The sequence below is a fragment of the Scyliorhinus canicula genome, chromosome 1 (genome assembly GCF_902713615.1).
Source record: "Scyliorhinus canicula chromosome 1, sScyCan1.1, whole genome shotgun sequence".
Taxonomy (NCBI): domain Eukaryota; kingdom Metazoa; phylum Chordata; class Chondrichthyes; order Carcharhiniformes; family Scyliorhinidae; genus Scyliorhinus; species Scyliorhinus canicula.
In genome coordinates, this window is record NC_052146.1 from 161,733,881 (window position 1) to 161,757,082 (window position 23,202).

Consider the following 23,202-nt stretch of genomic DNA (forward strand, 5'->3'; position numbering starts at 1 on the left):
TGACTTATGGACAAGAACACCCATTTTGATTTGGATATCAGCATTTCCCAATCTCTCCCAATTTCAAAAATACTCTGATTTCTGTTTTTCCTACCAAAGTGGATAGCTTCACATTTTCACCATTATATTCTATATGCATACACTTCTCCACTCACTTAATCTGTCCAAATTTCCTTGAAACCTCGTTGCATCCTCCTCACAACTCACATTTCCACCAAGTTTTGTGTCATTAACAAACTTGGAAATATTGGGCGCGATTCTCCGCACTCACGACGGGGCGGAGAATAGCAGGCGGCACAAATTTTTACGGCGACGCTGGTCCGACGCCCTCCCGCTATTCTCCCCCCCCCCCACACCCGCCCCCCGACACGAATCGCTGCTCGCCGTTTTTGTACGGCGAGCAGCGATTCTCCCCTGGCCGATGGGCCGATTTCCACGGCCTTTACGGCCGTTTTCACGATTTTTAATACACCTGCTATACCAGTTCGTGAAAACAGCCGCAAAGTGCCGTTCTGCACAACCATGCCACCGATTTTCACGGCCGCAGCGGGTCCGATTCCCGCGCACTCTTTCTCCCTCTGCCGCCCCGCAGGATAAGTCCGCGGGGCGGCTGAGGGGCATTACAGACCGCGCATGCGCGGGTCTGATGCATATGCGTGGATGACGTCATCCACGCATGCCCGGGTTGGAGTCATCCAATCCGCGCATGCGCGGCTGACATCATCATATGCGTCAGCCGTCGCTAACTTTGGCGCGCGGGCTTAGCGAAATTCGTTAAGCCCGCGATGCCGGAGTTCACGGGGCCACGATGCTAGCCCCGACCGGGGAGCAGAATCGGGTCCCGGGAGAGGGCGCGGAGGCTGCCGTGAAACACGGCTGGTTTCGTGGCAGCCTTCACGACTCTCTGCCTTTGCGGAGAATCACGCCCATTGCATTTTGCCCCTATATTTAAATCATTGATATATGTTGTGAACATCTGGGCCCAAGCACTGATCCTTGTGGTACTCCACTAGTTGCAGCCTGCTAACCTCAGAATGATCCATTTATCCTGTTCTCTGTTTTCTGCACATTAACCAATTCTCAATCCATGCCAGTATATTTGCCCCATCCCACGAGTTATAATTTTTTAACTAACTTCCAATGTGCGACCTTATCAAGAGCCTTCTGAAAATCCAAGTGCACCACATCCACTGATTGTCCCTTATCTATTCTGCTAGTAACATTCTCAAAAGAACTCCAACAGGTTTGTCAAACCTGATTTCCCTTTCATAAATCCATGTTGACTATGCAAAATATCACCTTATTTTCCAAATACATTGTTACCACAGCCTTTCAAATAGATCCTAGCATCTGAAACTAAAATTGCATACAGCATTGCAACAGAAGTACATACTCTACTTGAAAACTTTCTTTAAAACCTACATCACTTTTGCCATACACTTACAAGCTACTAATTCTTCTATTACATTTTTTGATTGCATCACACCAATGAAGGCTAAAAATGTGGGAATGTATGAAAAAAAATGAGGTAAATAGTTAGAGAGCTATCACTGAGAAATTATTACATTTCCATGTATCAAAATAAACAATTAGGACTAATCTGTCAGGAGGGACTACCAATGAAAAAAGAAATGGGTGGCATGGTAGTGCAGTGGTTAGCACTACTGCCTCACAGCACCAGGGACCCAGGAGTTTGCACATTCTCGCTATGCCTGTGTGGGTTTCCTCTGGGTGCTCCGGTTTCCTCCCACAATCCAAAGATGTACAGGTTAGGTAGATTGGCCATGCTAAATTACCTCTTATTGTCCAAAAGGTTAGGTGGTTTTACAGGGTAAGGGCATGGGCCTGGATAGGGTGTTGTTTCGGAGAATCGGTGCAAATGTGATTGGCCGAATGACCTTCTTCTGCACTGTAGGGATTCTATGATATTCAAAATAAACAAATTGAATCATTCACAGAATTTCACAGAATTTACAGTGCAGAAGGAGGCCATTCGGCCCATCGAGTCTGCACTGGCTCTTGGAAAGAGCACCCTACCCAAGGTCAACACCTCCACCCTATCCCCAGTAACCCCACCCAACACTAAGGGCAATTTTGGACACTAAGGGCAATTTATCATGGCCAATCCACCTAACCTGCACATCTTTGGACTGTGGGAGGAAACCGGAGCACCCGGAGGAAACCCACGCATACACGGGGAGGATGTGCAGACTCCGCACAGACAGTGACCCAAGCCGGAATCGAACCTGGGACCCTGGAGCTGTGAAGCAATTGTGTTATCCACAATGCTACCGTGCTGCCCTCACATTCAACATGTGATTGGAAAAAAAAGCTGATTATTAGTTTATTCTCAGTTGAATTTCCTAATGACCCATAAGGATTTAAACAAAGATAAATTGCTATTCCTTAGCTGTCCCAAATTCTAATAAATCAATATCCCTGATACTTAGTGTAACTTCTGTGATCAGCACTGTACAACATCAACTTATGCACTCGATTCGAATCTTGGGCGGGATTTTCTAGCCATTCCCGACGGTGGGATCATCTGGTCCCGGAGGCGGCAAGCTCCCGCCCAAGGGTTCCCCAGCAGCGGAGGGTACAAACAATGAAAAACCCCGTTAATGACAGGCCACTTCCACTGCTTCAAGATGTGCCATGGGGGGGCGGGGGTGGAAAATCCCACACCGGGCAACCCCGACACACAAGCATCAGGACAACCAAACCCCAACACATAAGGGGGAATCCTCCCCATGGGACTCCCCAGAAGATCGATATTGGCACTGCCGCCTCGCAGTGCCACCTCAGGTTGGAGTGGAATTTTCTGCCGGCGTTTGCGTGAGCGAAAATGAGAAGGCAGGTGGAAAATCCCGCAAGACCGCAGAAACGGGAATCTCAGAGGTGAAATGAAATGAAATGAAAATCGCTTATTGTCACAAGTAGGCTTCAAATGAAGTGACTGTGAAAAGCCCCTTGTCGCCACATTCTCCACATTCCGGCGCCTGTTTGGGGAGACTGGTACGGGAATTGAACCTTGCTGCTGACCTTGCCTTGGTCTGCTTTAAAAGCCAACTCTTTAGCTGTGTGCTAAACCAGCCCCTGAGGTGAGACCTCTTCTCCAATTTTCTCCGTCCCTTGCCAGTGATGTCATTTTAATAAATTAACATATGGTTAAAGGACTTCCCCACCATATGTCACTCTCCTGGATAAAGAATTCCCCCATGCTGATGTGACACCACATCAGCCAGGTTTACAGCAGCTTTGAAAAAACTTGAAGCAGTCATGGGGAACCTGCTGTGGATGCTGAGGCAATTATAGCCCCCAAGGGGAGAGGTATATGCTTTGGCAGTGCCCTCTGGCACTGGCCAACCTGAGGCACTTTTGGAAACCATGTGGCTGTGAAAGATGATATGGAAATGCAAGTCTTTCTCGATGAAAAATACAAAACATACTTTTCAGTGGGTACAATAACACTGCAATAAACATTTTCCCCATCTCTATATTGGCAGAATTGTTTGCAATAAATACCTTACAACTTTGCTACCCAGAGCTCCAGAAATTGAGGCATTTTATATCCGACATTTAAACATTTCTGACTTTTACTTTCCCAGAAATCTGTTCAGTATATTTCTTCCGTTGTTTCCTGGCTGTCTGACTGAGTAAAATTAATTAATTGGCTCCTTGGCCCCTGCTGAAAATACTCTCCAAACTCCCATTACAGATGCTAACCACTCCTCACATTTAAGAAATATATTTTTTGGAGGGGGAAAATGAACTCTTTCCCAATAATTAAATGGGCATGATTTAATTAAATGGCATTTCCAAGAAACATAAGGCTCTAAAATGTGACTCGTATGGTAAGGGGCCTCAACGGGAAGCGAGTGGTCGAGGCCGCACATAGCCCCGTCTTGTAAACTGAGGAGCTCCGCTTTCTAGGACTCATCAGTGCAGCGAGATGTCGGGTCACCATTTTTAAATGATCTCCAAGGACCCCAAAATGACCCCCAACCTGTCTAAAGCTCCAACGCACTATGGGAGGGACCGCGCCACCCACGCAGGTCACCCGCCTGGCCTGATCATATCCACACCTTGATAGCGCCACCTGGGCAATGCAGGTGGCACTGCCAGGCTGGCTGTGCTTGGGTGGCATCAGCAGTGCCAGGGTGCCACCTATCCAAAGGGCATGCATTTGGAGTCCTCCGATCCCCCGGGAGACCCCTACAAGTGCCATCCTGTCTTTTTCCAGTTTCTGGAGACCAGGGGCTGGATTTTTCACACCGCCATTTCTGCCTCAACTCGCCGGCAGAATTCTCCGTTACGCCAGCCGGTCGATAGGGTTTCCCATTGTGGGGCAGCCCCATGCCATCGGGAAACCCCCGGGCGCCGGCATAACGGAGAATCCCGCCGGTGGAGAATCCCGCCCCAGACGAGGGAGATAGATCCCACGCCCTGGGTAACTCGGAATCTGCACATTAAAGTGAGACTAGCAGATTTGCTAAAATGTGATCACATCGCAACAGATCTTGAGGCATTGCGAGCCAGGTAGATACCGGGAGTGGGGTCTCAGTCACACTGAGCTGGGGCGAGCTGCATGTTGGGCGCAGCGTGGCCATTAAATCCCATCCATTATTTCAAATTTCATTTCTGCTGCTTCCATTTTACAACTAAAATAAATGGATCGAAATGAATAAATGATTCTGCAAATCTCTGGGCCAATATTGCACTTTATAGCTTCTTGCCACACTTTGAACTTTTTTCCTGAATATACACATCAAACCTCAGCAACTTTATGTGGTTTATCCAAATGTCCACCTGCAGCAATTAGCAACTGCCTGTTGTCATAGAATAGAGGAGGCCATTCAGTCTATCAAACCTTGAGCTAGCTGCAATTTTACTGATCCACAAATCAGCTACAATTAGAAAGAAAAACAAAAATCAAACTCTCAAGTGAAAAGAAATAATGATTTCAAACTTTATTAACTTAATCTGAGAATCAGAGATTTAATTAAACATCATTACCGAGGCATTAAATTTTCCATCTGGGGAAGGCTGGATTCGAAATGGAGGTTGACCAGCCTGGAAGATCTGAGGAGGCTGCCGGCTGTGGAAGTTAGCTGAGTGGAACCTGTATTGGGGAACCGGCACTGTATCCAAACAGTAAAGAACAAAATATGAAACATCTCTCCAGTTTTCACCTCCGATACATTCAAGCTATACATCCACTCATTTGGCTCCTCATATCCTCATGTCAAGGTTTACCCCGAAACAACTCTCATAGCACCTCATGTCCCATGCCAACCAATGCCCCTCCATCTACCCCATGACCCTTTATATCATAGATATCATAGAATTTACAGTGCAGAAGGAGGCCATTCGGCCCATCGAGTCTGCACCGGCTCTTGGAAAGAGCACCCTACCCAAGGTCAACACCTCCACCCTATCCCCATAACCCAGTAACCCCACCCAGCACTAAGGGCAATTTACCATGGCCAATCCACCTAACCTGCACATCTTTGGACATACTAACGTCGTGCTCACACCCATGACCCTTTGCCCTTACACCGACTGTGCCAATTCACCAAGCATCCACTTTGGGCAGACCTCAGGACTCATTCAGAGATGAGATAAAGTCCAATAACACAAAATTCTACGTTTTTAGAGTAGACTTCACTGTATTGAAACATACATTCTCATTCATAAAAAATCCATTTGTTATATATATGTTCCTGGAACTAAATAAAGCCCAACAAACATTTCATTCAAACGTGCAAACCCTAATAACAAGAATTGGAATTCATAGTCACACATCAAAAAGTGTATAACCACTTGTAGCTGTCAACCAAACAGCCACCCTACTATGATAATGGGTGATTGTAAAGTCAGTCATGCAGCACTCATCCAGTAATAGAAATCCTCAGGCTTATTTCAACAGATACTGTGAAATAGTTAGCAATACGGTTTTTAAAGATCCAGACATTGGCTACTTAGATGAATGAACTTAAAAATACAACAGACTGAAAAAGATGTGCAGCATTTTCTTAGCAGCTGACATATCTTTTATTTTTTCTGCATCCCTAGTTCTCTTCAAGGAAGTTAACACTTGCAATCCTGCAACTATTACTGGAACGTTGTCTCACATTTCGTTGGACGATGAGGAAGATGAAAAGCTGAATATAAACAGTGAAGGGATGAACTTCACAACCCTTCCAGGAAACATCCCATCAGGAAATGTCTTGGTTCAGTTGCCTCCTATGCATCAGCTGCGCAACATGATGTCTGGTATAAATGAACTGAATGAGCAGCCAGCCAAAAAAGAAACCAACAGTGAGTTGAGGGGAACACTGTATCTGTGCACAGAGAACACCTTGAAGCCAGTGGATGTGAAGTGGAGGCGGGCACAGGAGCAGCCACTGGAAGGTGACTACATGGTGCTCCCGAGACGCACAGTCAGCTTAAAGCCTTTCATCAAAGAGGACAGCAAGTTAAACATCAATGTTGATGACAGCAGGCACAATATCGTCGAGAACCAACCAGTCGAATCAGAGATTTATCCAAACTTTGCTGCAGTCGATCAAATCAACATTAACATAAATCAACCATATGGAACTCTTAATCACCCACGGAGTGTACCTCTCAAACAGCACCCTTCAGTGAGGCACATTCTGGCATCAGAACTTGCTGACAGGAGCAGAACCATGCCACGCCACAAACCAAGTTCAGCAGGATCCACGGGTTCATTAGAAGTAAGTTAAAATGGTAATACCAATCAGGTCACATTGTTCAAATGTATCAGGAACAATGCAGAGGAAGAAGGCATTGTTACTGAATAACGGCTCATCTCTCATTGCAGGAGTCATATCGCTAATTTCAACTAGCACTTAATGACATTTCTTCATTCATGCAGCCTATTGCCTATCATTCATGAGGCTAAAGCAATGAGTGACAAGTCCTTTAAGACGTGCCATTGATCAGAGTCCAGATAACCTGTTGCCCATCCTCCATATAGTCTCATGATATAATATGTTTTCAGTTCCTTTGCTCCTACTAACAGCAGATCTCTAATGTTTTCCCATCAGTGAAGTCCCACTTCCCCACCACCCACCCCACCCCAGCAGCATTTTCATTTAATTACTGCTTCCTTACTGTTTTAACATTGAATTTTCTATGCAATCAATATTTCAATGTTATTGCAGACTTTGGGCTGGATTCTCAGTTTTTGTAACTAAGTGTTGACAGCAGGACTGAATGGGGGTGTTCCACAGTCCCAATGGCCAGTCCTGGAGCAATTTAGGGCATGCAAATGGGCCAGCAGTCATGTCACGTAGAACTAGTGCAATTCCTTTGGCGTACTCTGTGAGTACGCTGCTTTGGAGTGGACGGGGCATCGCAAAAGCAGCACCGCCCCCGCTTCGGTTGTAACTTGGACTCCCTGGCCGTTCGCCGAACGCGATTTCACCATTGGCGACCAGAGAATCCAGCCCAGCATTTTCCATTTTTTGTGATGTGGCTTCTTGAACCAGAACTTGTCCCTTTGTGATGTAGGTAGACTGAGATATTCTGCATTGATCGTCAGACAAGATGGCTTTCTCAATTGCAGCTGAGATTGTTTTCAGCTTTGCCTGAAACAGTTGCCTCAGTTCAGCAACTGCTGGTGACTCAGGATGACCAAGAGACTCAGCTGATTGTGCTCCATAGTTCCGGACAGAATATCTTCGCCAACTTTCTTGACACTAATTTTGTGGCTTATAATTTTATGTTATCTTCCCTGATTTCGAGAAAATGTAAATCTGTTTACAGGACTTGCTCATTGATCATTAATTTTGGGTTAATTAAGCAGAGATTGTGGATCATTTTATGAAAAGAACATTGAAGGAAAGGCTGTAGAATTACTCCATTGGGACCAGAAGCAATTAGGAAGACTTTTTTTGAGGGGAGGTCTTTAGCACAGTGGGTAACCTCCCTGCCTCGGAACCAGAAGCTCAAACCCTGAGCTTCAAGTCCCACCCCAGGACTTGATGTCCAAGGAATGTGCATTCATAACACAACCAAACAATTTGAGTGTCAACCTATAAACCCTTCCAACATGCCAGTGACTGGAGGTCAGGGGAGAGTCACTTGATGTAGAGTGACGCCCCTCAAGCTATAAGCCTTGGGCGACAGACTAGCGACCTCTTTCCTGAATAACCATGGAAACAGACAAAAGTTTTCTAGGAGTGAGAAGAGGAATTGTATTGAAATTTTGATGGGAAAGGCTACCTCCTGTCTTTCCACAACTAGTGGGCCATTTCTCGGCTTTGATGTTCCCGTGTTTAGGGTTGCCATCCTCCCTCCTATCCCTAACCAAGTTGATGACCCGTTCCCTGAGATTTTATATGGAGTCTATATTCAGGTGCACTTCATCGCACTTGGAAGAATAGCCTCCCAGGAATTTGGGCCCATTGGGTTCAAGTAGATGATGAAGGAGTGAACCAAATGGAATAACTCGCTAAGGTCCGTTGACTAGATCATTATTCAAGGAATTCATTTTTATATCTTTCAAACTACTGGGAAGAATAGAATTTTGTACTTCTGAGCTGCTTTTTGTTCTCATCAGGCTTAATAAATGTAACTGTAAAAAATGCGCATAAAGATGTGAAAAAAGTGACAGGAATTATTTTCTTTTTAAGAATAAATGATCCTTTTATCTGCATATATTTTAATTATAAATTTGTTGAACAGGTGCTAGTAAATCGGCAGCCCATTTTACACCCAATTATTTTCCATTGACTGCAACACTGTTGAATTCCTGTTTTGTGCTACTTCCAAGCTGAATTTATATTTTTCCACAACTAAGGACAGTAACCTGCTCCCAGGTTTTATCAATCCCATTCTCAACTTGAGCAAGTCACAACTATCAGACTATCTTCTGCTTTTTACTTGTTCCTGGGATGTGAGTGGCAGTAAGACCATATTTATTGTCCATTCTTTGTTGCTCTGAAAAGGTGCAGGTGGCCATTCTACTTAAACCACATTGGTCCCACTGGTTATGGGATCCACACAATAATGGTCAATGCCTCAAATTCAAATCCCTTCATGGCCTCCCTCATCTTTGTAAACACCTCCATCCCCAAAACCCTTTGAGATTTATGTGCTCCTCCAACTTTCGCTTCGGGTGCATTCACAACTTTTTTTTCACAATTGAGGGCGGCACGGTATCACGTGGTGATATGCATCACTGTAAATACACAAGGGTTAATGTAAATACATGTAGACTAGATAGAGCACCAGAGACATGACACACAGACATTCAACCAATAGGTCAGTAAGATAGGACACGACCAATTGGGCATTCACGATTCACACAGAGGTGACACTACCACAGGGGGGAATTACACCAACCCATATAAAAAGGAAACAGTAAACATGATCTTCCTCTTTCCAGTGGAGGCACTCAGTGAGTACAGACACAGGGTTGAGTGAACATCACACCCACCACGCGGATTGTAGCAGACTGGTCCATCAGTCTGAGTAGCTATAAGGATTAACAGTAGAGTCGAATCCATGTAGGAGAATTTTTAATAGTACAATAAACGTGTTGAAGTTATCTCCACGTCTGAACCTTCCTTTGTCAGAGTGCACATCAAGGAAGCAGCTTATGCTACGTCAAGAGCATAACAAGACAACACAGTGGTTAGCACTGTTGCTTCACAGCTCCAGGATCCCAGATTCGATTCCTGGCTTGGGTCACTGTCTGTGCGGAGTCTGCACATTCTCCCCGTGACTGCATGGGTTTCCTCCGAGTGCTCCGGTTTCCCCCACAAGTCCCAAAAGACGTGCTTGTTAGTTAAAGATGTGCAGGTCAAGTAGATTTACCATGCCAGATTCAGATTGCCCTTAGTGTCCAAAATATGGTCAGGTGGGGTTACTGGGTTGCGGGTATAGGGTGGAGGTGTGGGCTTAGGTAGGGAGCTCTTTCCATGGACCGGTGCAGACTCGATGGGCCGAATGGCCTCCTTCTGCATTGTAAAATCTCTGATCCTGTGATTCATCAGCTGTGTAGGCCCTAAACTCTGGAACTACCTTTCCAAATCTCCTTGACTCTCCAACTTTCTCCTTTACGATACTGCTTAAAATCTACCCCTTTGATCCAGTCTTTTGTCATTTTTCCTCAATGTCAATTTTCCTCTGATACACTCCTACTCCTGTGAAATGTTTTTGGAGATTTTGCTATGTTAAAGGCACCACATAAATTAGAGAACATTTTAGACTACTGATCACTCCATTCCTCCGTGGCAAAGAATCTGCTCCAATGATATGCACAATGTCATGTTATGATTGGTAAAGTTTCAAATTTGTATGCATGCTATAATAACTGATCTTGGTAGAAGTGAGAATGCCGCAATTAGCCTCAATGTTCCTGATATCAAGTGGTAACAAATTCAGTTAGGGTTTGCACTTCTGCTCACCGTTCATTGATCTATGCTGGAAAATTAACTTGCTCTGATGTCTGCCAAATAAACCTTTCAGCACACGTAGCCAGACAAATGAAGAATGGTCGCTTAAGGGAGGAATTAATGATCCCCGCGGAATAATGCCCCATCACCAATCGACAGATCAATATTCAAATCGAGACATTGTACCTCTGTCACTTGCCTTTGCATCAGAGGATTAGTCCATTGCCCTGAAGGTATTTGTGAAAAAGCTAGTAACAACAGAAATGTGGAACTTCATTCAGACATGCATTACTGCATTTGTTTGACATAAACAAATGTTGACCAATTTGAATATTTGCTTAGAAAACTGACAACTCCAATTGTTACAGTTATTATAGCATAAATAGTCAGGCTGCAATTATGTCATGGTAAAGTTTTGTAAAATTGTTGATTAGTCATGGTAAGAATGTCATAGAAATCACCGGAATGTAGCAGAAAATCAGTTATATCTTTTGTGGCAACTAAATTGCCAATATTTAGCTCTCTTCTCTCTGTTTGTTTTCATCTTTCTTTCTCTATATTTTATATTTTTCCCATCCTTCACTGTTGCTTCCTTCTCTCTGTATCACTCCTGTTCCCGTTCTTCAGTTTTCTGTTTATTTTTTGTACCTAGAAGTACAAGTGGGAAAGGCAGAGCTACATAAATTGGGGGTGGGATGGAGGAAGCCTGGAATATGGCAGGTGATTAGGAAACAACTGAGTATGTGGACATTGTCATAATATCCACTCATGTATATAATGAGATGCAGACAGGCAGCGATTGACACATAGGATGACCAATGAACACACAACACAAAACAACCAATCACCAGACAAGACACCACCACTATAAAGCTCACAGGGCATTAAAACTCCCGCTCTTTTCGGGACCCAGACACTGACACAGTCAGAGTACACAAGTCAGTAGTAGCTAGTAAGTCTGGTCAAATCAGTAAGAGGTCATCAGTGGGATTAGTAGAGTGTCAACCCACAGCTGAACATGTACAGCCGTTAAATAGTTCAAATAAAACCGTGTTGGATCATCTCCGGTGTTAGACGTTTGTTTCTAGCCTCCCTGCATCCAGTTGCAGTCAACGTCAAACCAACCCGCCTAACACATCAGACATGTTCTGTTGAAGGAAGGGACACGATAAGATTTGCATTGTTATTAGGTCTTCATGTAACCTAATTGCTTCATGATTCTCAGATAATTTATTATTAAATTTGTATATTGCAGTAAATCAGTTTTCGTTGTTCCGGTTAATGTTATTTTGGTTCCCCCCTCCCAACCTCTCGTCTCAACAGAGATTCTATACAGCTGTGATATCACTCCCACCTTGTATTCCATCTTCCCGCTTGAGGCAGCATCTACTGTGCTGTTGGTGACAAAGAACATAGAACATACAGTGCAGAAGGGGGCCATTCGGCCCATCGAGTCTGCACCGACTCACTTAAGCCCTCACTTCCACCCTATCCCCGTAACCCAACAACCCCTCCTAACCTTTTTGGTCACTAAGGGCAATTTATCATGGCCAGTCCACCTAACCTGCATGCCTTTGGACTGTTTGAGGAAACCGGAGCACCCGGAGGAAACCCACGCAGACACGGGGAGAACATGCAGACTCCGCAGGGAATCGAACCTGGGACCTGGCGTTGTGAAGCTATAGTGCTATTCACTTGTGCTACCGTGCTGCCCGAAAGCTCAGAATATCACCAGGTGAACTCATGGTGGTGAGCTGAGGTATATTCTTCAGAAGGTTGGGACTCCGAACCCTGTTGCAAACAAATCTTGTGAGGTGTTACATTCGTTATGAAGCAAGGAGAAGGAAGGCAAAATGCATTACTGCATTCAATACTTTTAAAATCTGTTGGTGCACACTATTGCTCTGTTGTGAGATGATTGACTACGCAGGGAGCTTCTCGACTTTACCTGTACCAACAGGAACAGATGCTGAACAGGTTTCAAACATTTGCACTTATCCACATTCCAGTGGTCGTGGGTCGTCTGTGTGCTGCCTTGGAATTGATGCATTGTGCAAGGAAATCTGAGGAGACTTAATGGGAGGGAGAATGTAATTAACAAATTCAGTAATACCTTTCCAAAAACTTTGTGTTAACTAATTTTATTTGTTTGTTACTTTCACAGAGGAAAAGATTGAGGTACTCCGATCTTGATTTTGAGGTATGAATTATCATAAATTAACCACAGTTAGTAAAATAATGATGTTACTACTTGTTTGGCAATAACATCCTGAGTTGTTCTGAGACTGCACAGAATAGAGAAGTCAAATTCAGTATCACCGATGATCAGAGATTCACAGCTCAGTTATTCAAGAGCTTCAGGTGTGTTGCCTTTTTTACTCGCTATAAATATGGCAGCCAATAAGGTTGCCCTTCTTTGTCTAGATATTGATATTATATTGCTTTCAGAATTGGCAGGTATCAAATGATACCACACAAGACAACCGGATGTCGATCAAAGACCCAACAACCAGTTAGTTCAAGTTCAATAATACTTTATTTACACACAAGATTACATGCAACATAAACACTACGAGTTAAACTACACCTAACAACTATGACAACATGTACTTAACTTCAGGCACCCGGCTTAGGTCAGAGGAACAGTGGCCTTTGTTTGAATCTGGATCTACAGGGTCTGGGGCAATAACTGCTGTTCAGCTGGGCTCATACATCTGGTAGCAAGCGTTGAACTTGGACTTGCTTCTGGTGCTGCAGTTGGAGATGGACGTTGCCGGAGCACCAGGTCCAAAAGAGATCGAACACATGGCAGTGTCCCTCTTTATCCTTGGTGGGGTTTTGTGCTCTTTGGGCGGTCCTTGGGCTTGGACCCAATTAATTGGGCAGTTCTCGATCACTGCCTTCGATCTGAGCCAATAAAGGGGCGGGTGCCTTGATGGCTGGGCGTGTCCTAAGCGGTCATTGACCTTTGCTGTTTATGTTTCCTGAGTAAAGGGAGTGGTGCCGAAATGTCTGGACTTGTATCGGTTACCTGAGTATCAGTCCTTTGTCTTACGGAGATGGGCCATTAAAATGTTAATCGGTTGGGGGTTTCAATGCTGTCTGGATTCTCTGCTCACGAATATACATGCAGGCTCTATGCTTGTGTGAATCTTACATTGTCCATACTTCCCTTTAGGCTTTGCGAACATCCATGTTTCTTGTTGTAAGTGGCCATCCCAGATGGCTACAGTCCATCCTCTTGATCCTAAACACAAAGCGTGATGGATCACACTACTGAATCTTCTTCTGTTCCCTGGTGTGCCGGGTACCCGAATCAAGGACAGGTTCTGTCCTACCCTGTCCTATGGATTGGAACATTTCCCTAAGTTTTTTAATACAACACACATCTATAAAATTTTAAGGAGCCACTACAGCATTCAATCATACATTTCAATTTCTTTACACAGAGAGGAACCTCTAACTGTCCTTACCTAAACTACACTTATGCTGCTCGCTAATAGCCAAAAGAACTTATAGTACAAAATAAACAATAGCAGCATCACATTTCTACTTAACACTTATGCCATTTACAGAGAAAGTAATTTTATAAAAAGCGCGGAATTTATTAAGAAGAAAAAGGGTTCAAATAGAGTTTTGGATATGTTGAAGTCCGAGAAAAGGGGTTCTGAGTGTGTATACTGGAAGGCGGGAGGCTCTCCTTCGCCATTTCCGAAGTCTGAGTGCCTGGAAGACACTGCAAAGTATTGCTATAATCAATAGGGCTTCTACCGGGTACGAAAGGGAATACCACTTTATAATGTTTTCGCACCATGTCGGGGTATCAGTGACTGTTTCTATGTGTGGTGTAGTGTCCGGGCTCGGGGTATCGTGTTGGGTGGTCATGTTTAAGGCCTGTGTGGTGAAGGATATAGGGGCTGATAATGCGCACAACTGTGGTGATCCAACGACGATCATGCTGCAGGTCATCAGGTCCGTCTTCGTTTTGTCTTTGTCTTCCTCTGTCTTCTGGTATATTTGTATATTCCTGGGGGTACAAGCATAATATCTATTATTATCTTGTTTAATATCTCGTTTGTCTGTCTGCTTCTCCTTAACATCAATTTCCCATTTAGAATCGTCACCATATGTGACTCCCGCATTTTTTTTTGAACCAACCATTTGGGAGACAAGACATCCGAGAAAGAAATTCTGTCACAGTGCAAGCACTCTCGCAGCCTGTGTTCGATGCGCTGAGTGGGCGGACAATTTCTCCGTCCAGTGTTGAGGTAGTTCTTCCTTAGCAGCAAATTTGTTTTAATCAAGTGTTTGAACATGTAAATAGCGGGTGGGGGTTAGCGACCAAAGGGTCGCCGGAAAGCAAACAAAAATTGTGGCACAGTGCATTCTTTGAACCACACTTTTAAAGAACAGTAAAGGAGTTTAGAAAAGAACCTTCCGAATGGGGTGCGAATGAGCCGCGGCAGGGCAAGAATGGGTGGAATCCCCGGATAGGGTGGTTATCAGTGCCATTGCTCCACTACCCGAGCTTGGCTGACCAAATACATAGGGGGTGCTCAGGCAGGGCGGGGATCAGTTCCGTTACTCCACTGCCTGTGTGACCTTACAAGAACGGAAAGAATTTGAATATCTATGGACAGCACGGTAGCATGGTGGTTAGCATAAATGCTTCACAGCTCCAGGGTCCCAGGTTCGATTCCCGGCTGGGTCACTGTCTGTGCGGAGTCTGCACGTCCTCCCCGTGTGAGCGTGGGTTTCCTCCGGGTGCTCCGGTTTCCTCCCACAGTCCAAAGATGTGCGGGTTAGGTGGATTGGCCAGGCTAAATTGCCCGTAGTGTCCTAAAAAGTAAGGTTAAGGGGGGATGTTGGGTTACGGGTATAGGGTGGATACGTGGGTTTGAGTAGGGTGATCATTGCTCGGCACAACATTGAGGGCCGAAGGGCCTGTTCTGTGCTGTTCTATGTTCTATGTTCTATGACTTCCAACAAACTTGTTCCTTCAACTACCATGTGGCGTCAAAAGAGTAGTTATAACTGTATCAAGAAATTTGGCACGAGATCGACACAAAGTCGTACAAGAGACAAACATTCAACATTAAAAAAAAAACTAAAGAAAGAAAGCGGGCAGGCTCCATCAGGGAATAGGACACCGTAAGAGGGGGGGTGCGGCGTTAGGAGGGGGGGTCCGGTGTTGAGGGGGGGGTACCGGCGTTGAGTGAGGGGGGCGGCGTTGGAGTGGGTGGGGGGGGGGGTTGGGGTAGGGGGCAGCGGCGTGCAGAGGGGGCGACGGTGCGTTGGCCCCGGCCATCCGTCGCCCCCCCTCCTGCACGCCGCTGTCCCCTACCCCAACCCCCCCTCACCACCCCTACCCCCTCCAACGTCGCCCCCCCCCCCATCTCTCAACGCCGGTACCCCCCTTCTCCTCTCAACGCAGGTAACCCCCCCCTCTCCTCTCAACTCAACGCCACAACCGCCCCCCCTCTCCTCTCAACTCAATGCAGGTAACCCCCTTCCTCCTCCTCTCAATGCAGGTAACCCCCTTCCCCCCCCTCCTCTCAACGCCGCAACCCCCTCCCCCCCTCTCCTCTCAACGCAGGTAACCCCCCTCTCCCCTCGCCTCTCAACTCAACGCCGTAACCCCCTCCCCAACTCTCCTCTCAACGCAGGTAATCTCCCCTCCTCTCAACTCAACGCCGCAACCCCCCTCATCTCAACGCAGGTAACCCCCTTCCCCCCCTCTCGTCTCAACGCAGGTAACTCCCTTCCCCCCCCTCCTATCATCGCAGGTAACCCCCCCTCTCCCCTCTCCTCTCAACTCAACACCGTAACCCCCTTCCCCCCCTCCTCTCAATGCAGGTAACCCCCTTCCCCCCCCCTCCTCTCAACGCAGGTAACCCCCTTCCCCCTCCTCTCAATGGAGGTAACCCCCCTCTCCTCTCAACTCAACACCGTAACCCCCTTCCCCCCCCCCCTCCTCTCAATGCAGGTAACCCCCTTCCCCCCCTCCTCTCAACGCAGGTAACCCCCTTCCCCCCCGCCTCTCAACGCAGGTAATCCCCTTCCCCCCCTCCTCTCAACGCAGGTAACCCCCTTCCCCCCCTCCTCTCAACGCAGGTAACCCCCCTCTCCCCTCGCCTCGCAACTCGACGCCGCAACCGCCCCTCCCTCCCTCCCTCTCCCCCTCTCAACTCCGCAACCCCCCCCCCCCCCCCACAAACGCCGGGTCTCTCTCTTCTCCTCTCCCCACCCCCCCAAAACGCCGGGTCTCTCTTTTCTCCTCTCCCCCCCCCCCCCCCCCCCCCCCCCCCCAAACGCAAGGTCTCTCTTTTCTCCTCTCCCCCCCCCCCCAAATGCCGGGTCTCTCTTCCTCCTCCTCCCCCCCCCCCCAAACGCCGGGTCTCTCTTCCTCCTCCTCCCCCCCTCCCCCAGTCTCTCTTCCTCCCCTCCCCCGAACGCCGGGTCTCTCTTCCTCCTCCTCCCCTCCCCCAAACGCCGGGTCTCTCTTCCTCCTCCTCCCCCCCCCCCCCAAATGCCGGGTCTCTCTTCCTCCTCCTCCCCCCCCCCCCCAAACGCCGGGTCTCTCTTCCTCCTCCTCCCCCCCCCCCCCAAACGCCGGGTCTCTCTTCCTCCTCCTCCCCCCCCCCCCCCCCCCCCAACGCCGGGTCTCTCTTCCTCCTCCTCCCCTCCCCCAAACGCCGGGTCTCTCTTCCTCCTCCTCCCCCCCCCCCAAACGCCGGGTCTCTCTTCCTCCTCCTCCCCCCCCCCCCAAACGCCGGGTCTCTCTTCCTCCTCCTCCCCCCCCCCCCCAAACGCCGGGTCTCTCTTCCTCCTCCTCCCCCCCCCCCCAAACGCCGGGTCTCTCTTCCTCCTCCTCCTCCCCCCCCCCAAATGCCGGGTCTCTCTTCCTCCTCCTCCTCCTCCCCCCCCCCCCAAACGCCGGGTCTCTCTTCCTCCTCCTCCCCCCCCCCAAACGCCGGGTCTCTCTTCCTCCTCTTCCTCCCCCCCCCCCCCAAACGCCGGGTCTCTCTTCCTCCTCCTCCCCCCCCCCCCCAAACGCCGGTTCTCTCTTCCTCCTCCTCCTCCTGCCCCCCCCCCCCAACGCCGGGTCTCTCTCCCCACCACACAAACGCCGGGACTCGCCACTTCCGCAGCGGGTGAAACTGACGCGTATCGCGTCAGTCCGCTGCTGGCCCTTTCGGGAACGGAGATTACCGGCTTAAAAGAAGGCCCTGACGCCGGAGTCATCCGCACCGCTTTTTCCCGCCGGAAATGGGCATCACGTCGGTCTGCGGAGAATTTCGCCCGTGGTCTGAGTGGCTGCACTGAGTTCCATAAGCCTTGAGTTGGTTTATATGAAACCATTCTGACTTTCCATTTGGATACGTAATCTTATAAACTGAGGGACTTACTTTATCAGAAATTGAGTAGGGTCCCTGAAAATTTGGGGGAGCGGAATGAACTCTGATTGTACAGGGAGATCGTACGTGTGCGATGTGGGAGCTCAGGGACACGTCCACTGTCCCTGGCTCCTTCACGTGCAAGAAGTGTGTTCAGTTGCAGCTCTTGTTAGACCGCTTGACGGCTCTGGAGCTGCGGATGGACTCACTTTGGAGCATCCGCGATTCTGAGGAGGTCGTGGATAGCACGTTTAGCGAGTTGGTCACACCGCAGGTGAAAATTAATGAGGGAGATAGAAAATGGGTGACCAAAAGAAAGAGCAAGAATAGGAAGGCAGTGCAGGTGTCCCCTGCGGTCATCTCCCTGCAAAACAGATATACCGCTTTGGATACTGTTGAGGGAGATGGCTCACCAGGGGAAGGCAGCAGCAGCCAGGTTCATGGCACCGTGGCTGGCTCTGCTGCACAGCAGGGCAGGAAGAAAAATGGCAGGGCTATAGTGATAGGGGACTCGATCGTAAGGGGAATAGACAGGCGGTTCTGTGGACGCAATCGAGACTCCAGGATGGTATGTTGCCTCCCTGGTGCAAGGGTCAAGGATGTCTCGGAGCGGCTGCAGGACATTCTGGGGGGGGGAGGGTGAACAGCCAGCTGTCGTGGTGCACAATGGCACCAACGATATAGGTAAAAAACGGGATGAGGTCCTACAAGCGGAATTCAGGGAGTTAGGAGTTAAACTAAAAAGTAGGACCTCAAAGGTAGTAATCTCAGGATTGCTACCAGTGCCACGAGCTAGTCAGAGTAGGAATGTCAGGATAGATAGGATGAATGCGTGGCTCGAGAGATGGTGCAAGAGGGAGGGATTCAAATTCCTGGGGCATTGGGACCGGTTCTGGGGGAGGTGGGACCAGTACAAACCGGACGGTCTGCACCTGGGCAGGACTGGAACCGATGTCCTAGGGGGGGTGTTTTCTAGAGCTGTTGGGGAGGGTTTAAACTAATGTGGCAGGGGGATGGGAACCGATGCAGGAGGTTGGAAGGTAGTAAAACAGGGACAGAAGCAAAAGGAAGTAAGGGGTAAAGTGCAAGGCAGAGAAGACATAGTCAAAAATCTAAAAGGGCGACAGTACAAGGTACAGTGATTGAGGGGAGCTCAGTGAATAGGCCCAGTAATAACAAAAGGAATAAAACTGGAGATGTTAAGATTCAAAACAGAGGTAAAAAAACCAACATAAGTGTACTTTACCTGAATGCTCGTAGTATTCGGAATAAAGTAAATGAGTTGATGGCACAAATCATCGTAAATGACTATGATTTAGTGGCCATTACTGAAACATCGTTAAAGGATGGTCACGACTGGGAGTTAAATATCCGAGGGTATCAAACTATTTGGAAGGACAGAGTGGATGGTAAGGGAGGTGGTGTTGCTCTGTTATTTAAGGATGACATCCGGGCAATAGTAAGGGATGACATCGGTGCTATGGAGGATAAGGTTGAATCCATTTGGTTGGAAATCAGGAATAGTAAGGCGAAAAAGTCACTGATAGGAGTAGTCTATCGGCCACCAAATAGTAACGATATGGTGGGGCAGGCAATAAACAAAGAAATAACTGATGCATGTAGAAATGGTACAGCAGTTATCATGGGGGATTTTAATCTACATGTCAATTGGTTTAACCAGGTCGGTCAAGGCAACCTTGAAGAGGAGTTTATAGAATGTATCCGCGATAGTTTCCTAGAACAGTATGTAATGGAACCTACGAGGGAACAAGCGGTCCTAGATCTTGTCCTGTGTAATGAGACAGGATTGATTCATGATCTCATAGTTAGGGATCCTCTCGGAAGGAGCGATCACAATATGGTGGAATTTAAAATACAGATGGAGGGTGAGAAAGGAACAGTGGAGAATCTTCCAAGCGATTTTTCACAGTGCTCAGCAAAGGTTTATACCAACAAAAAGGAAGGACGGAAGAAAGAGGGAAAATCGACCGTGGATATCTAAGGAAATAAGGGAGAGTATCAAATTGAAGGAAAAAGCATATAAAGTGGCAAAGATTGCTGGGAGATTAGAGGACTGGGGAATCTTTAGGGGGCAACAGAAAGCTACTAGAAAAGCTATAAAGAAGAGTAAGATAGAGTATGAGAGTAAACTTGCTCAGAATATAAAAACAGACAGTAAAAGTTTTTACAAATATATAAGACAAAAAAGAGTGGCTAAGGTAAATATTGGTCCTTTAGAGGATGAGAAGGGAGTTTTAATAATGGGAAATGAGGAAATGGCTGAGGAACTGAACAGGTTTTTTGGGTCGGTCTTCACAGTGGAAGACACAAATAACATGCCAGCGACTGATAGAAATGAGGCTATGACAGGTTAGGACCTTGAGAGGATTGTTATCACTAAGGAGGGAGTGATGGGCAAGCTAATGGGGCTAAAGGTAGACAAGTCTCCTGGCCCTGATGGAATGCATCCCAGAGTGCTAAAAGAGATGGCTAGGGAAATTGCAGATGCACTAGTGATAATTTACCGAAATTCACTAGACTCTGGGGTGGTCCCGGTGGATTGGAAATTAGCAAACGTGACGCCACTGTTTAAAAAAGGAGGTAGGCAGAAAGCAGGAAATTATAGGCCAGTGAGCTTAACTTCGGTAGTAGGGAAGATGCTGGAATCTATCATCAAGGAAGAAATTGCGAGGCATCTGGATAGAAATTGTCCCATTGGGCAGACGCAGCATGGGTTCGTAAAAGGCAGGTCATGCCTAACTAATTTAGTGGAATTTTTTGAGGACATTACCAGTGCAGTAGATAACGGGGAGCCGATGGATGTGGTATATCTGGATTTCCAGAAAGCCTTTGACAAGGTGCCACACAAAAGGTTGCTGCATAAGATAAAGATGCATGGCATTAAGGGTAAAGTAGTAGCATGGATAGAGGATTGGTTAATTAATAGAAAGCAAAGAGTTGGGATAAATGGGTGTTTCTCTGGTTGGCAATCAGTAGCTAGTGGTGTCCCTCAGGGATCCGTGTTGGGCCCACAATTGTTCACAATTTACATAGATGATTTGGAGTTGGGGACCAAGGGCAATGTGTCCAAGTTTGCAGATGACACTAAGATGAGTGGTAAAGCGAAAAGTGCAGAGGATACTGGAAGTCTGCAGAGGGATTTGGATATGTTAAGTGAATGGGCTCGGGTCTGGCAGATGGAATACAATGTTGACAAATGTGAGGTTATCCATTTTGGTAGGAATAACAGCAAACGGGATTATTATTTAAACGATAAAATATTAAAGCATGCCGCTGTTCAGAGAGACTTGGGTGTGCTAGTGCATGAGTCACAGAAGGTTGGTTTACAAGTGCAACAGGTGATTAAGAAGGCAAATGGAATTTTGTCCTTCATTGCTAGAGGGATGGAGTTTAGGACTAGGGAGGTTATGTTGCAATTGTATAAGGTGTTAGTGCGGCCACACCTGGAGTATTGTGTTCAGTTTTGGTCTCCTTACTTGAGAAAGGACGTACTGGCGCTGGAGGGTGTGCAGAGGAGATTCACTAGGTTAATCCCAGAGTTGAAGGGGTTGGATTATGAGGAGAGGTTGAGTAGACTGGGACTGTACTCATTGGAATTTAGAAGGATGAGGGGGGATCTTATAGAAACATTTAAAATTATGAAGGGAATAGATAGGATAGATGCGGGCAGGTTGTTTCCACTGGCGGGTGACAGCAGAACTAGGGGACATCGCCTCAAAATAAGGGGAAGTAGATTTAGGACTGAGTTTAGGAGGAACTTCTTCACCCAGAGGGTTGTGAATCTATGGAATTCCTTGCCCAGTGAAGCAGTTGAGGCTCCTTCATTACATGTTTTTAAGGTAAAGATAGATAGTTTTTTGAAGAATAAAGGGATTAAGGGTTATGGTGTTCGGGCCGGAAAGTGGAGCTGAGTCCACAAAAGATCAGCCATGATCTCATTGAATGGCGGAGCAGGCTTGAGGGGCCAGATGGCCTACTCCTGCTCCTAGTTCTTATGTTCTTATGTTGAGACCACGACTTGCTGTCTGACTGTATACTCGACCGGGTGCACTGTTTTATCAAAGCAGGCCTTACTCTGCTTTTCCCTAGTGCCTAGTCGAACAGCTGCATCGAGCTGTGCTGCTTTAATATTCTCCATGACTTGTTGGACTGCTTTTTTGTGAGTAAGGGCGGTGACTGTGGGGCTGGCCAAATCAAGTCCAAACAAATACTCAGCACCCTTCATGGGTCGTCCGGTAATCAGTGTGTGGGGGGTGTATCCTGTCGAACTCGACACCCAGTTTCTAATAAACATCAGTACAAAGGGGAGGACTGTGTACCATGTAATATTGTGCTGTTGCACCATCTTCCTAAGTGTTGCCTCCGCATTGCGGAGAATTGCGTTGGGGCGGTGTGGCGCGATTCACGCGACGCCGCGCCGACTCTCCGACCCAGCGGGGGCGTAGGAGAATTCCGCCCATTATGTTTTCTAGAATCAAGATTCACACATATAAATAAGTGACACAGAGGGCAGGGAAAACGTAAGAATTCTTCACAAAATACTTGTGGCTTTGCTGTTGTCTGCATTTCCCATACTTGTGTTCGAGAAATGAGTACATTTTGGAAAAAAGAACAGGTTGAGAAGAAAGGGTGATGTTACAGAACCAGGTGTCCTTGAATTTGAATGGGCCGGCAAGAGCTAATATTTATTTTTACTTGAGCTGAAGGCTATGCCAGGACAAATTATCTTGATTGTTGAAATGAGACCTTGAACTTTAGTTTAAACTATGATGGCGGGGTAATAGTAAAGGAAGAATGTGACAGTTTGAATTTGCTTTCGTTGTGATGTTTAGTTCTACCAAAATTCTGTTTTGTACAAGAGTGCATTATTGTTAATGTCTTAATGCACTCTTATTCTGCTGCTAGTTTGATCCTGTAGCTGCAGCATGCTGTTTGCAGCATTGTGTTATGCCATGGGCAGCCCCTGGAAGTGAATTACACAGTGGCCCTTGAGAGGACCCCACAAGGAATTAAAATCAAGCTTGGAACTTCACTCCAATACATCTTTCATGCTTTGAAAGTGCAAGTAGAGTTTCTGCATTATATTCCCCTATGCACGATAACAAAACTGTAACTGGTTTATTGAAAACATATTTACAATTTCATTACACATTACGCTCAAATAAAATCTTCATCTATACAATATCAAACCCAAGTAATGAGAGGTGGCCTCGCTGGCAGGGTATTTCACTCAGCCCAAAGCAGTCAGATCCAACTCCAGGGTTAAAAGGGGCAACCTGCCCATTGAGAGTGACAGGATTGGGTAAAATGCTGATTTTATACCTCTCTTGGTTTTGTTCACCAAGGAAGTCATT

The 23,202-nt window shown here is 46.8% G+C and overlaps 1 protein-coding gene across 11 annotated transcripts in view; it reads left to right on the forward strand.

The window, feature by feature from the left end:
- The window catches only part of adgrb2 (adhesion G protein-coupled receptor B2), a 1,298,770-nt gene that overhangs the window by 1,262,020 nt on the left and 13,548 nt on the right, over positions 1–23,202 (forward strand). For all 11 annotated transcript variants that reach the window (XM_038801790.1, XM_038801818.1, XM_038801834.1 and 8 more), the window contains 2 exons: positions 6,076–6,740; positions 12,595–12,630. In XM_038801790.1, coding sequence (XP_038657718.1) covers positions 6,076–6,740; positions 12,595–12,630 — 701 coding nt within the window. The remainder of the gene's footprint in view (positions 1–6,075; positions 6,741–12,594; positions 12,631–23,202) is intronic.